Source organism: Hypomesus transpacificus, chromosome 18, assembly GCF_021917145.1.
Source record: "Hypomesus transpacificus isolate Combined female chromosome 18, fHypTra1, whole genome shotgun sequence".
NCBI lineage: Eukaryota > Metazoa > Chordata > Actinopteri > Osmeriformes > Osmeridae > Hypomesus > Hypomesus transpacificus.
In genome coordinates, this window is record NC_061077.1 from 14,728,079 (window position 1) to 14,740,936 (window position 12,858).

General features: G+C 47.4%; 2 protein-coding genes across 3 annotated transcripts; both read left to right on the top strand.

The window, feature by feature from the left end:
• The first annotated feature begins 1,331 nt into the window (after positions 1-1,331).
• Positions 1,332-8,439, top strand: mybl2a (v-myb avian myeloblastosis viral oncogene homolog-like 2a). The gene is made up of 10 exons (XM_047040216.1): positions 1,332-1,570; positions 2,580-2,682; positions 2,819-2,890; positions 2,971-3,063; positions 3,322-3,542; positions 3,717-3,831; positions 3,940-3,993; positions 4,105-4,337; positions 4,553-5,258; positions 6,974-8,439. The coding sequence occupies exons 1-10, from the start codon at positions 1,551-1,553 to the stop codon at positions 7,973-7,975; spliced, it is 2,619 nt and encodes an 872-aa protein (XP_046896172.1). The 5' UTR covers positions 1,332-1,550; the 3' UTR covers positions 7,976-8,439.
• Positions 8,440-9,241: 802 nt separating this feature from the next.
• LOC124480692 (uncharacterized oxidoreductase At1g06690, chloroplastic-like) lies at positions 9,242-12,610 on the top strand. 2 transcript variants are annotated; one of them, XM_047040247.1, is made up of 8 exons: positions 9,242-9,416; positions 9,608-9,737; positions 9,910-10,010; positions 10,174-10,260; positions 10,549-10,696; positions 10,859-10,938; positions 11,083-11,176; positions 11,900-12,610. In XM_047040247.1, exons 2-8 carry the CDS (start codon positions 9,626-9,628, stop codon positions 12,301-12,303), a joined length of 1,026 nt encoding a protein of 341 aa, XP_046896203.1. In that variant the 5' UTR covers positions 9,242-9,416; positions 9,608-9,625; the 3' UTR covers positions 12,304-12,610. The 2 variants fall into 2 exon arrangements, with proteins under 2 accessions (XP_046896203.1, XP_046896202.1); XM_047040246.1 differs by having other exon boundaries at positions 9,625-9,737.
• Positions 12,611-12,858: the final 248 nt, after the last annotated feature.

The window sequence follows — 12,858 nt, forward strand, 5'->3', positions numbered from 1 at the left end:
AAGGGAGACCCCCCCCCCCCCCCCCCCCCCCCCCGTCCATCAGCAAATCTCACCCTACCACCTTGGCTAACACATTTTCTGCGGGAAACCCTGCATTAAATTCAAAACATTTTATTACGTCCAGTGAGATGGTCAAGTTTGTTTTTAGTGAGTGGACCTGGAATTCTAACCTGGACCTGAGAGCTGGACGATAGGGGACCCCTTAATCTGCAATTCATTGTTGCTAGCTCTAATCAGATGTACTAACTAGGCTAATAAGAATAGACTAACTTTGTATGCCAACGAATACCAATAACTAGAACTAATTTGACAGACTATAAACCAATGGACTTCTGGTTATGATTCACATGCTCTCTAGCTAGCTACAGTAAAAGTGTTGCTTACGTTAGATTCTAGACCTACAGTCTAGCTCTAACTGCATTTGGAAACTAACAACCTATAATCTTATGATACACTTTAAATAAAGCTGGCTTCATAAAGTACTACTAATAACAATTGATAAGAGGTCCACTAATGTGTTGAAATATGAAAAAATGCAGTAATTTGATACATTTACCAGCTTACTTGCTCTGGAACCACTAAAAAGGAATGGGATTGAACCGTGGAAAATACAATGTTTGGAACTATAGGTCGCATGAGACATGCTTTACTTCCGCGTTCTTCGATTACAATGAAAGTCTATGGAAGTTTCACAACTCTCTTTTTCCATGGCTCTGAGGGTGGCCATGGCACCCGCTGGGGACGCCCCTTCCATTACCTCAATACTGTGTAAATGAGTCAAGTTGTTGTAAAATTCAATTTTCTTCATTTTGTATGAATCACATCGCATAGGCCTATCCGTGCAGGTCTGTTACTGCACGGATAGAGGAGGAGTCAGATGGCTGAGCGGTGAGGGAGTCGGGCTAGTATCCCGCCGTGCCAAATGACGTTGTGTCCTTGGGCAAGGCACTTCACCCTACTTGCCTCGGGGGGAATGTCACTGTACTTACTGTAAATTGCTCTGGATAAGGGCGTCTGCTAAAATGACTATTTCTTTTAAAAATGTTACTAAATGTAGAGACCTACTCACTTTCCTCCACCAATCTGCGCTGGGAGTTAATTCGTACAACTGCACTGTGTCGCAATTATTAGCTAGGCTTCTAAGGCCAATTGGCTTGCTGGAATTACAAGATAAAAACTGAACATAATGAAAACATGTATTTAAACCTTTTAACCAATTAACTACAGATCCCACGAGCAAGATCAAAGACAATCTTGAATAGCTATCTAAACAGGAACGGAAATATGCAGTTTAGGGTTGCCCAACGTTTCAAATTACCGTTGATGACGGTTTGAAGTGCAACGGTGATGTTCTTGAACAAACACTGTTAGTCCCCGTCCCGGGAAAAATCTACCAAAGCAAGCTGGGCGCCAGAAAGAAACAGTAGAGCAAGCCTTTTTGTAATCCTATTTGCTTTATTGATATTGAGGATTACTGTACAGTATTGTAACTGATTACAAAAACGAGGCTGCGACGGTAAAACTAAAGAGGGTTTTCAGACACCGGGGAAATGTCGTTGTGGTCGAGCGGGTAAGACTGGAATCTTTGTTGCATGATGTAGCCAGCATAGCAACTTGGTCTACTGTCTAGCTCTAATTATTAGATTATACGTTCTTAAGACACCTACAGTATGGCCATACCTAGAGTATGTAGTCATATTATTGTATCGGTTTAACCTTCTGACAACTGATTTTTGAACATACATGCATATTTGATGTTGCCCGATGTGTATCCGTTGTTGTTCCACTGGAACCAGCAGGCAGTGAAACTAGAGTTACTGGTAACTGCTAGTTAGTCGCTAGCACATTTACCAATCTTACGGCCGCAAATCAACCAGAAGTTTTCAATAGTTAATGGCCTGTAGGACATCCATTTGTATGTTCATATCTACTGTAATTCAATGTGGACGTGTGCCAGAGGATGCATGTGATTGTTTTTAAGCCAACGTTCAGTCACCACTTGCCGGACGGACGGTTCATTCTACACCACACAGTTGTACTTGACTAGTCAACAGTCAAAACGTCTGTTAGCATGGTGTTAGCAATAGAGGTAGCTAACATTGCATTAGCTAAAAAGCTAACAGCGAGCCTTCTTGGGAGTGCTTCGTTTTGTTGCTGGTGTCGGGCACACTCGAAATTACCGAAAGCAAGTGTGCACTAGCGCTTTACGACCTGATGCATACATTTAATTGCTGCTTATAGGTGATCTAATTCAACGTTATTGTGGCTGTTACTTAGTTAAAATTCGAAGTAACACATTGTATCCACGTCGAGGTCAGTTTGTAACAGCCAGGCGCACCAACTCCACTTTAAAACCCCCAAAACAATTTGTAGCCGACTTTTGATATAATTAATATTACAATGTAAGGTTGATTGGAAGAAGTGATGTTGTTTTGTTCTAGCTACTTTTTGTTTTGTTATGGTCTTGCAGTTTCCACAAAGTGATTACCTTTATTTCAGAAACACGATTCTTTCTATTCTTTTGATCTTACTCCCACCTCTGTTTCTCTTTCTCCTGAATCTCCATCTGCTCTGGGCAGCATGAACGAGGAAGGTGAGGGGGGACTGTGCGTGGACACAGACTCTGATGAAGGGGAGCAGAGGGATAGCGGTAAGGTCAAGGTGAAGTGGACTCCCGAGGAGGTGAGTTTTAACAGCCATTCTTGGACCTGTTTGAATACTTAACATGCATCCTACCTTCCGTATGCGGAGAGCATAACTACATAGATTTAAAGACCACCAGAGGCAAACTTTTTACAACTTTATTTTTTATTTGCAGGATGAAAATCTCAAGATTCTGGTGCACAATTTTGGACATAAAGATTGGAAGACCATTGCCAGCTTTTTACCAGTAAATACTAAGAACAAACACAGTGTGTGCTGTATGTATGCGTGAGAGAGAAAACAATCTGACACCTCTTGTGTTCTCAGGGCAGGACAGACTACCAGTGCATGCACCGCTACAGGAAGTACCTAGACCCCGACCTGGTGAAGGGAGCATGGACCAAAGAGGAGGACGATAAGGTGAGATCTCAAAGAGTTTACAAGTAGCCCCCGTAAATAAATGTTGCCTTGGAAAATGGTTCTGCTCATACGACTAGTCTCATATGACTAGCCATGGTGTTTTCAAATGTCATACTTTGTATATTGTCTAAAATTGGATGTATGCTGTGTGTCTTTCTATTGTTATTGGCATAATCAACCTTTTGGTATGTGCATGGTGTATATATAATGTGGTCAGTGACGTGAGCACCCCACTACCTTTCCCTCGCTCCTCTGCAGGTGATTAAGCTGGTGGCTATCTACGGCACCAAGCACTGGGCCATGGTGGCCCGCCACCTGAAGGGGCGCCAGGGGAAGCAGTGCCGCGAGCGCTGGCACAATCACCTGGACCCGGATGTGAAGAAGACCTGCTGGACCGCCGAAGAGGACCTGATCATCTACAAAGCCCACAGCGTGCTGGGGAACCGCTGGGCCGAGATCTCCAAGCTGCTGCCTGGCAGGTAGGTGGAGAGGAGTGGTTGGACGGACAAGTAGAAAAATACAGCAGCTACAGTGGTTCGCTATCGTTATCATGGAGTAAAACCGTTGCCAAATGAATTGAGAGTAGGGGAAACAATAACAAGATCTCATATTTGAATAACAAATATTATGGACAACTTCTGCCTGTGTGACAGAACGGACAATGCCGTGAAGAACCACTGGAATTCGACCATAAGACGCAAGGCTGAGATGGGATACTTCAGCCTGGATGAGCATGGACACCCTCTAGCCGTCCTGGAGCAGGGAGAGGTCAGGCACCATATTACCCACCTGTTTCAGCAATCGGGATTGATGAGTAAGAGGTGGACTGTAGTAAGTAGAGAGGTGTCGAGATTGACCCGGTCTCCTCACTTACAGGTGGACTTCCATTGTGATGTTGTGTTAGACACTGAGGCTGAGTCTGCAGAACTGGTGAGCATGTCACCTGTAGATCTACTCACACTCACCTGTCGCTCTGTTCATGTTCAGAATATGCAGTGAAATAAACATATTTGGTAACCATCCTCTCTCTGCTCCTGCTAGATTCAGGGCTCAGCCAGCTATGAGGTCCCCAGGCGCCAGTTGATCAAGGGGAAGAATAGGTCCAGGCCCAGACCCAAGCCCAGGCTCAAGGCCGTATCCCTCCCACCCATAACCCTTTCGTCCAGGATGGACGCCGGCAGCACCTTCTCCACCTCTTCCACCAACTCTGGGCGCCAGAAGAACATCACTGGGCCAGTGCTGAGGATGATAGCAGAGGACATGCTGCCTCTCAGGTGAGCCAACGACCACTGCTCTGCCATCACTGACCACTGCTCTGCCATCACTAGGCTTAAGGGACAATGCTGTGTGTGTGTGTGTGTGTGGAATAGAGAAAGGTGTGTAAGTGCCTGAGACCTGCAACTTTTTGCGTGTGCGTCTCAGGTGCGCTGTGTCAACGAGTAAGAAAATGGTCTGACATGAACTCGTACTCTAACCCATCCTACTGTAGCTTGGTGGAAGGTTCTGGATTCAGACACTTCATGTCAGTGGTGGGCCCCCAGTACCAGAAGCTGTCCCAGCGGGGCGTGGGGCTGCGTCTGTACGACGAGGTGGAGAAGCAGATCAAGCCCCAGCTGATCCGCGACCTCAAGTCCTGCCTGACGTCGAGCGGCGGCCACGCCGTGGTGCACGCCACCCTGGACCTCTGGACCACCAGCTACGCCGAGCCCATAGTTGCCGTGCAGCTGCACTTCCTCGACAACGACTGGCAGGTCCGCCGGCCCATCGTGGCGTTCCGCCACGTGGCCCAGAAGAACCCCACGGCGGGCGTGGCGAGGGAGCTGGAGGGCGTGCTGCTCAGCTACGGCCTGTTCCCCCACAACGTTGGCTACATCCTGACCAGCCAGGCCAAGGCCGCCATCACCGCCTACGAGCTCTTCTGCGACTACAAGGTCATGCTGCCCTTGCAGCGCGGCGACCCGGAGGAGGAGGAGATGCTGGCCTTCCTGGGGGACCAGCCCCCTGTCAGTGCGGCCGCCTCGGCGGCCGACGACCCCTTCTCTGAGGTGGTGTACGGCACGCGGGCCAGCTGTGTGGTGCACACCCTGCACCAGGTCATCAAGGAGGCTCTGAAGAACTCCAGGGTGGTGGAGAACCTCCTGTCTCAGGTTCACAGCGTGGTGGCCTTCTTCAGGAGCAGTGTGTACTGGAGCGAGGTAAGGAGGACTGGAAGGACTTCCATGTATTTAATGTACAGGGCTTTAATTTGCGACCATTTTGGTCACATACGCTCCCAAAATTGTATTTGTGCTACCTCAAAATATATTTGGGAGCATTTGTGCGAGTGCGAATAATCCGTATGGTGTGACCTGTGTTCATTTCTTTACAAAACGCTTGTAAATTATCCTTGTGCACTGTATGTGGCTGCTGTGAGCTGATACAGTGACCGGTCCAGAAATCTATCCAACGTTACTTAACCGGTTGAACTTCATCTCCACGTTTTTAACTTTAATGTCGATTTTAGATTGTTAAATATTACCTGTCAGTCACTTCTTGTCACTGCGCTCTGTTGTCACCTGACAGAGGGTACGCTAAATAGGAAGAGCTGAAAAGACGATATGGACATTTTCAGTGGGTGTTCAAAATTTTTCCTGGTGTGCCTAACTTTTTTAAGTTGGGAGAACCAGTGTTACCAGTAAAAAATGTAAAGCCCTGTGTATATGTAAAAAAAAAAAAAATATATATATATATATAAGGTTTTTTCAGTGTTTATTGAAGTTTAATCCCAGTCAATAATCTGAAATGGTTCAAAGGTAAGCGGTAAACTGCCAGAGGTAAAAGAAAAAAAAAATGTTTTGGTTTTTCAATTAACATAGGAAGAAAGACAAACCATTATCACCCTTTAAAGTGTAGGTCTTGACTTTAGATAGAAATTGCAAAGGAAACCAAGGTGTCAGTGAGTACAGTTTCCTACACCATCAAAAGGCACTTAGAAATTGGAGGAAACTCTGACAGGAAGAGGTCTGGCAGACCCAAAACCACAACAGAATCAGAAAACTAGTTTCTGAAAGTCAACAGCTTGGGTGATAGGCAGCTCACATGACAACAGCTTCAAGCACAGCTTAACACTGGTAGAAGTAAGCAAGTCTCACTTGATGGTTGAAAGTGATGGTTTTGGGGCTCTTTTGCTGGATCCAGAGTTGGCGACTTCCACGAGTGAGGGGTACCCTGAACCAAAACTACCACAGCATTTTCCAGCATTTCAAACATCAATTGAGACTTGCTCACTTCGACCAGTGTTAAGCTCTGCTTAGAAACGTGTCTTCTGATTCTGTTTTGGCTTTGGGTCTGCCAGACACGCACCTCTCGCTCCTCTTCCTGTCAGAGTTTCCTCCAATTTCTAAGTGCCTTTTGATGGTGTAGGAAACTGTACTCACTGACACCTTGGCTTTCTTGGCAATTTCTATCAAAAGTAAAGACCTGCACTTTTAAGGGTTATAATGGTCTATCTGTCTTCCTTTGTTAATTGAAAAACCAGAACTTTTTTTTAACCCCCTGGCAGTTTACCTTTGCACCATTTCAGGTTATTCTCTGGACTTGAACTGCTTAAATAAAAATAAAAAAATAATAAATAAATGGGGGTGTTTAAAAACTTTTGATTGGTAGTGTATTTACATACTGTGTATTGTAGATAATAAATATATAATCTATTGTGATCTAAGTAGTTGGTTGTTTGCTTATGTTGTACAAAATATATCTGCTGGTCTCCTGATGAGTCATCTTGAGGACTCTTTTCTATCAGAGAGAGGCTTAGTACCTCCAGCCAGACAGCGTCAGAGCACCATCCCTGTCTAGTGGGGATTTTTAAACATCAAACTCTTTTAACTTAGCTGCACTGTTTGGTTCTGACTTCCTTTTGTTGTCCAATCAGGTGCTGCTGAAGGAGTGCGGCCTGGCGCTGGCCCCGCCCTCTCAGGGATGCAAGTGGAACTCCACCCTGATGGCAGTGAACCGCATGGTGGGAGAGGCAGCCTGGACCTCGGTCATGTCAGTGCTGGCCCAGGCCCGCATCGAGGCCAAGGACTCGGCCAGCTCCCCGCCCATGGTGAGGGCCAAGCGGGAGCAGGTGGTGGACATCCTGGGCCTGCTGGAGCCCTTTGAGGAGGCCATGCAGGTCCTGCAGGACGACGGGATCACCTTCTCCCTCATCATCCCCTCCCTGGTCGGCCTGGACCTAACCCTGGAGGGCCTCGCCACCAACTACGGCCCCTTCTGCAAGGCCTTGCGCTTGGGCCTGCACGCCCGCTTCCAGCCTTTGCTCCTCCAGAGGGACCTGATCCTGGCCACAATCCTCGACCCACGCATCAAGCTGCAGCCCTTCAACGACGCCAAGCAGGAGGAGAGCGCCACCACCCTAACGGCTCCCTCCAAGTTCCAGGCGCGGACGCTGGTGGAGGCCACTATAGGGGAAGACGAGGCAGGGGAGGAGGGGAAGGCGGGGAAGGCCCTGGGGGAGGAGCTGGATGTGGTCAGTGTGATGGTGAAGCAGGAGGAGGAGGAGGAGGGCAGGTCGGGGGAGGATGGCGAGACCTCGGCCGGCTCCCACAACGGCAAGAGGAAATCCATATTCCACTTCCTCCAGCCGCCGGCGAAGACGGCCAAACACGGCGAGCTCGACGTCTACCTATCGGAGCCGGTGCTGTCCGGCGAGGACTCCCCCCAGGCGTTCTGGGGCGGGGCGTCCCGCTTCCCCCACCTGAGGAGCGTGGCCAGGAAGCTGCTCGCCGTGCCGGCCACCTCAGGGGGCTTCGACCGCCTCTACCCCATGGCCACCTGCATGGTGAAGGCCAGGAGGAGCCGGCTGCCCCCCCACACCACCGAGAGACTACTCCTGTACAGAGAGGCTGTCAAAAGACCCAACAGCAGCACCTAGTCTGTGTCTGGTAAACTGGTCTTCATCACTGGGGGACATCTGAAAGTAGGACATATTACATGATATATCAACCCAGCCAGGGGCGCAAGCCACAATCCCTCTTATTCAGGGCTGGGTGTCAAGCTGCTCTGGGCCGGTTGACAGACAGGGAGGGATGGACTAGCTAGCTTGACGTTCGGCTGGAAACCTGGCAGCGCCTGACCACCGACCTGACGAATGGAATCACCAAATGTGTCACCCAATGCAAACGATACCTCTGAAATGAATCATGTTTCATTTTTGTTATATATTCACAAAGTTGCTTTCGGTACTCAATGAATTGAGCTGTGAGAAAGTGGTCTTTCTTACTCTGTTAGGAGGACCTATATCTTATTCTGTTGTTTTCTCATAGAGGTTTATCAGATCATTCCTGAACTGTTCACAAACCACATTATGAATTTCAATTTAGTTACTCATATGAGAGACCTGACAAAGCTGCAAACTGACTTGAAATGTTGTCTACCTGATGAGTCTTTGATTTTCATTAGGTCTCGCTGTACCTACTCAGTTGGTTTGAATTATTTTATTTTATGATGGGATTGGTGATGGATGTTCACTAGTGACAGATTCATACTGAATTGTGAGTGGTCTTCTGTTAAGTGACAATGAAATGACATTTTCAACTTTTTTTTACTTGACTGATTTGACCAGTGGATGTCTAAACAGTTATAGAATAAATCTACCTTGCCTTAAACTGTATTGTATCTTTTTGTCATGGTAATTTGCCTGAGATGCAGTACTGTTTCATATCAAACATATCCTGGAATCATGCAAGTGCATTGTACGACCCTTGATAGGCTTTGTATTATATCTGTTCATGTTGCTCTCGAGGGTTCCCCACTTATGTCCGTGAACATGTATCTATTTAAGAGCTAAACTTATCTAAATAATACATTGATATGTGTTAATCAGATACTGTGTTGTATCCATACAATGCCAAGTGGATTGATTGAATGTAGCCTAAAGTTAGCCTAATGGGGGTTAAAATCTAACCTGGTAACCCATGTAATCAAGATTCCTTGAACTAATGCCCAACTGCTTCGTCAAGGAGGACATTACAACCTGGCAAACTCTAATAAACTCTGCTTTAACTGAACTGTTCATAACCAGATTCTGATGTCAGGCGAATGTAACAATAAATAAAGATACACGTTTTACTGTAATTGTTATTGTCTCGCGTATGTAATAGTGTCGGAGTGATCTCCATGAAATACCACTCTCAACCTTTAGAGGGAAGTCTTGTTTTTCCGTTGGAACTAGAACGTTATTCACTTCCTCCCAACACCAAACCAGCGATTGGTCGAAGTCAGGTCTTATGTCAGACGAAAACACTGTATGTTTTGTAACTGACAATAATATCTAAAAACCGGCGGACTCTGTGCTTCCCGAAGCGAATTTAAAGGTAAATTAACTGCACTTAACGTGTGTGCAAGGCTAGGAATGTGTTTTGTTGGAGGCTAAATAGATATTGAAGGCTTTAGGGAAGCATTTAATATTTTCCCAGCACACCACTATGAAAGTATTTTAAATGTGTTGTCAATGTGGGTTTATAACGCATCGGGTGAAAATAAATTAATCAAAATAATCGGTTAGTTACTCATTCCTCACAGAATGGCAAAGGTTCCCAAGGTGTGTCTCTCCGGGGGGCTGGAGATATGCCGCATCCTCAACGGCATGTGGCAAGTGTCCGGAGCACACGGTCCGGTAGACATCCCTAAAGCAGGTATCATTCAGTTAAAGTTCATTCGTATGTTTTATGGTCGATAACGTAATATAAGACCCACACAAAAGGACAGTTCAACTGATCATGTAGATTATTTATTAGCATCAACCCATTCAGCAATAACCCAATGTATTTTCTCTCATGTTCTCCATTCTAAAACTCCCCTCTGTAGTGCAGGCCATGCAGGCATATGTGGATGCAGGACTGACCACCTTTGACATGGCTGACATATATGGACCAGCAGAGGAGATCTATGGACTCTTCAACAGACAGGTAGGAAAAGACAGTACCTTCTCGCTGTCCCTCCCTCCCGCTCCCGCTCCCGCTCTCGCTCTCGCTGTCTCTCTCTCTCTCTCACACACACTCAAGCTAGAGCTCTGATCTTCTACAATTACCATCCAACCAATAAGGTTCTCCTGGCCTGTCTCTTCCCTAGCTGAGGACCCAGACAACTGAAGGTTCCACCGTGGTTCTCCAGGGTTTGACCAAGTGGGTTCCTCGACCAAGTCCAATGGACCCCAAGGTAAGACTCTGAGAAAAACAATGTTTGTCTCATCACATCGGTGGCATTATCTCATTTGAACCAGATCTCAAATCAGTAGCTCACTGTAGCATCCTGTAATAGCACACCTGCAGCCACCAGGTTGTAGTGTGTCACCTTTGCAAGTTGTCAGTGTTTATTGTAGCTGCATATACCTCTTCCCCAGTGCTTCTTCAAATGACTGTCTGTGTGTTTGGACATTGAGTCTTGAGCCTCAAGTCAAGAGTCTTGTGACCCGTGGCTAGTCAAAAGTGTTGCGCCTGTGTGCAGGTGGTGAAGGCAGCGTTGCAGCGCTCCATGTCCCGTATGGAGGTGGACAGGCTGGACTGTGTCCAGTTCCACTGGTGGGACTACGGAGACAAGAGATACCTCCAGGCACTGGGATACCTGGCTGACCTGCAACAGGATGGACTCATAGGTACACATACACGTCTAGATATACACACAAACACAGACGTGTACCTACACTTATTTTTTACCTCTATATTGTCATTATTGTGACACAAATTGGACTTTACTACTCACACACCAGTGTTCCACATGCTCACTGGACTGTGCTTGCTGTGGTAAAACGTTTCAGGAGACCTGGCTCTCACTAACTTCGACACTCACAGGCTTGAGGAAATCACCAGCAAGGGCATCCCCATTTCCAGCAACCAGGTGAATACTGACACACGCAAGAAAACCCCACCCACACACACATGCAAGAATAGCCCACCTACACACACACTCACATGCAATAATACCCCACATACACACTGACACAGATGTTAATGATGCGGGTGTGGGTACTTTGTGTTCCAGGTGCAGTACTCGCTCATTGACCAGCGTCCTGCAGCCAAGATGGAGGAGTTCTGTTTGTCTCACAACATCCAGCTCCTCACCTACGGCACTCTGGGTAAGAAACACTCGGGTCAGATGGCTGAGCGCTTAGGGAATCGGGCTATTGATCAGAAGGTTGCTGGTTTGATTCAGGCCATGCCAGATGACGTTGTGTCCTTGGGCAAGTCATTTCACCCAACTTGCCTTGGGGGGTATGTCCCTTTACTTACTGTAAGTCGCTCTGGATAAGAGCGTCTGCTAAATGACTAAATGTAAACACAATTAACTATTATCTACAAAAATACTGTACATCTCCTATCTGGGAAGTATAAATGAGACATGAAACCACTGGTACAGTATGAGACAGAGTTCTTATGCATAATTAGGAGTGGTATAAAACCGAAGGGCTTCTAAGATGGAGGTGAGACCCAACGATGCTTCTGTCTCGGTCCTGCTCATTCTGCATGATTCTCTACCCCCCCCCCCCCCTCTATTTCCTAATCCTAACCTCCCTACTCTGTTTCTCCTTTTATCACCCCCCACCTCCTTCACTCCCTCCCTCCCTCCCGCCTGACTTTCTCTCTGGTAACCGTAACTCTCTTTCTTTTTTACTCCAATCCTGCGCTGTGTTCATCTCTTCTGCTTCCCTCCCCTTTTCTGTCAACCTATTTTCTCTCCTTGTCTCTACATGCTTGAGCACTCTTATCTGTCTCTTCCTTTTTGTATCACCCTTGCAACTTCCCTCCCACCCTCTCCTCCTCCCTTTCCCTCCTTCTCTCCTTCCCTCCCCCTCTGACAGCTGGTGGTCTGCTTTCGGAGCGCTATCTCGGGAAGGCGGAACCCAAAGGCCGGGCGGAGCTCTGCACCGCCTCGCTAAGCAAGTACAAGAACATGATCGACAGCTGGGGAGGGTGGGGCTTGTTCCAGGAGTTGCTGGTTGCCTTGGACACCGTCGCTACGGGACACGGCTGCTCCATCGCCAATGTGGCGACCCGCTACATCCTGGACCGCCCTGCGGTGGGCGGGGTCATCGTGGGCTGCCGTCTGGGCGTGGCGGGGGCGGAGCATATCGAGGACACCCTGCGGAGCTGCAGCCCGGAGCTGCTTCTCACGCCAGCGGACCTGCAGACGATAGATGCTGTTCTGGCACGTTCCAGAAACCTGCTGCAGCTTCTAGGAGACTGTGGGGGCGAGTACAGATGAGGGGAGGGAGGACTGAGGTGTGGTGGAGAAGCAAGGGACAAGGTTGACGTTGAGAGGAGATGGTGGATGAAAGTACGGCTGAGTATAGGTGGAGGAGTAAGACATTTGGATGACAAACGGAGACTGGTGACAAGCCCGTAGGGAAGGAAGAGAGAATACAAGGCACAAACAATTTAACCTTGTAAATAATATATCAATGCTGTTTGTTTAAAGTCATTACAGAGCTGCTTGTATCATGCCCATTCAGCCAAAACAAAGTTCTTCCCTGGTGTAACTTTCATATGTTTGAATCATGATTAAATCCATAAACGTGTTAGTGTATTACAGATTTCTTGGTATGTGTATGTATCACAGTGTAAGAGCATGCCTATTAGGCAGACAGTATTCACAGTAGACAACCTTCTAGATCTGGGTACAGGAGAGTATATAGTAGTAATGAACCCTGACAGACTACACATTGAACGCTCAGGGCGGTTAACAAGGAAGGGTTGGGGCGAGAGGGGGTTTGGGGCGGGGGGGGGCAGAGGCTGGAGGAGGTGTGGGGGTACAGGCACT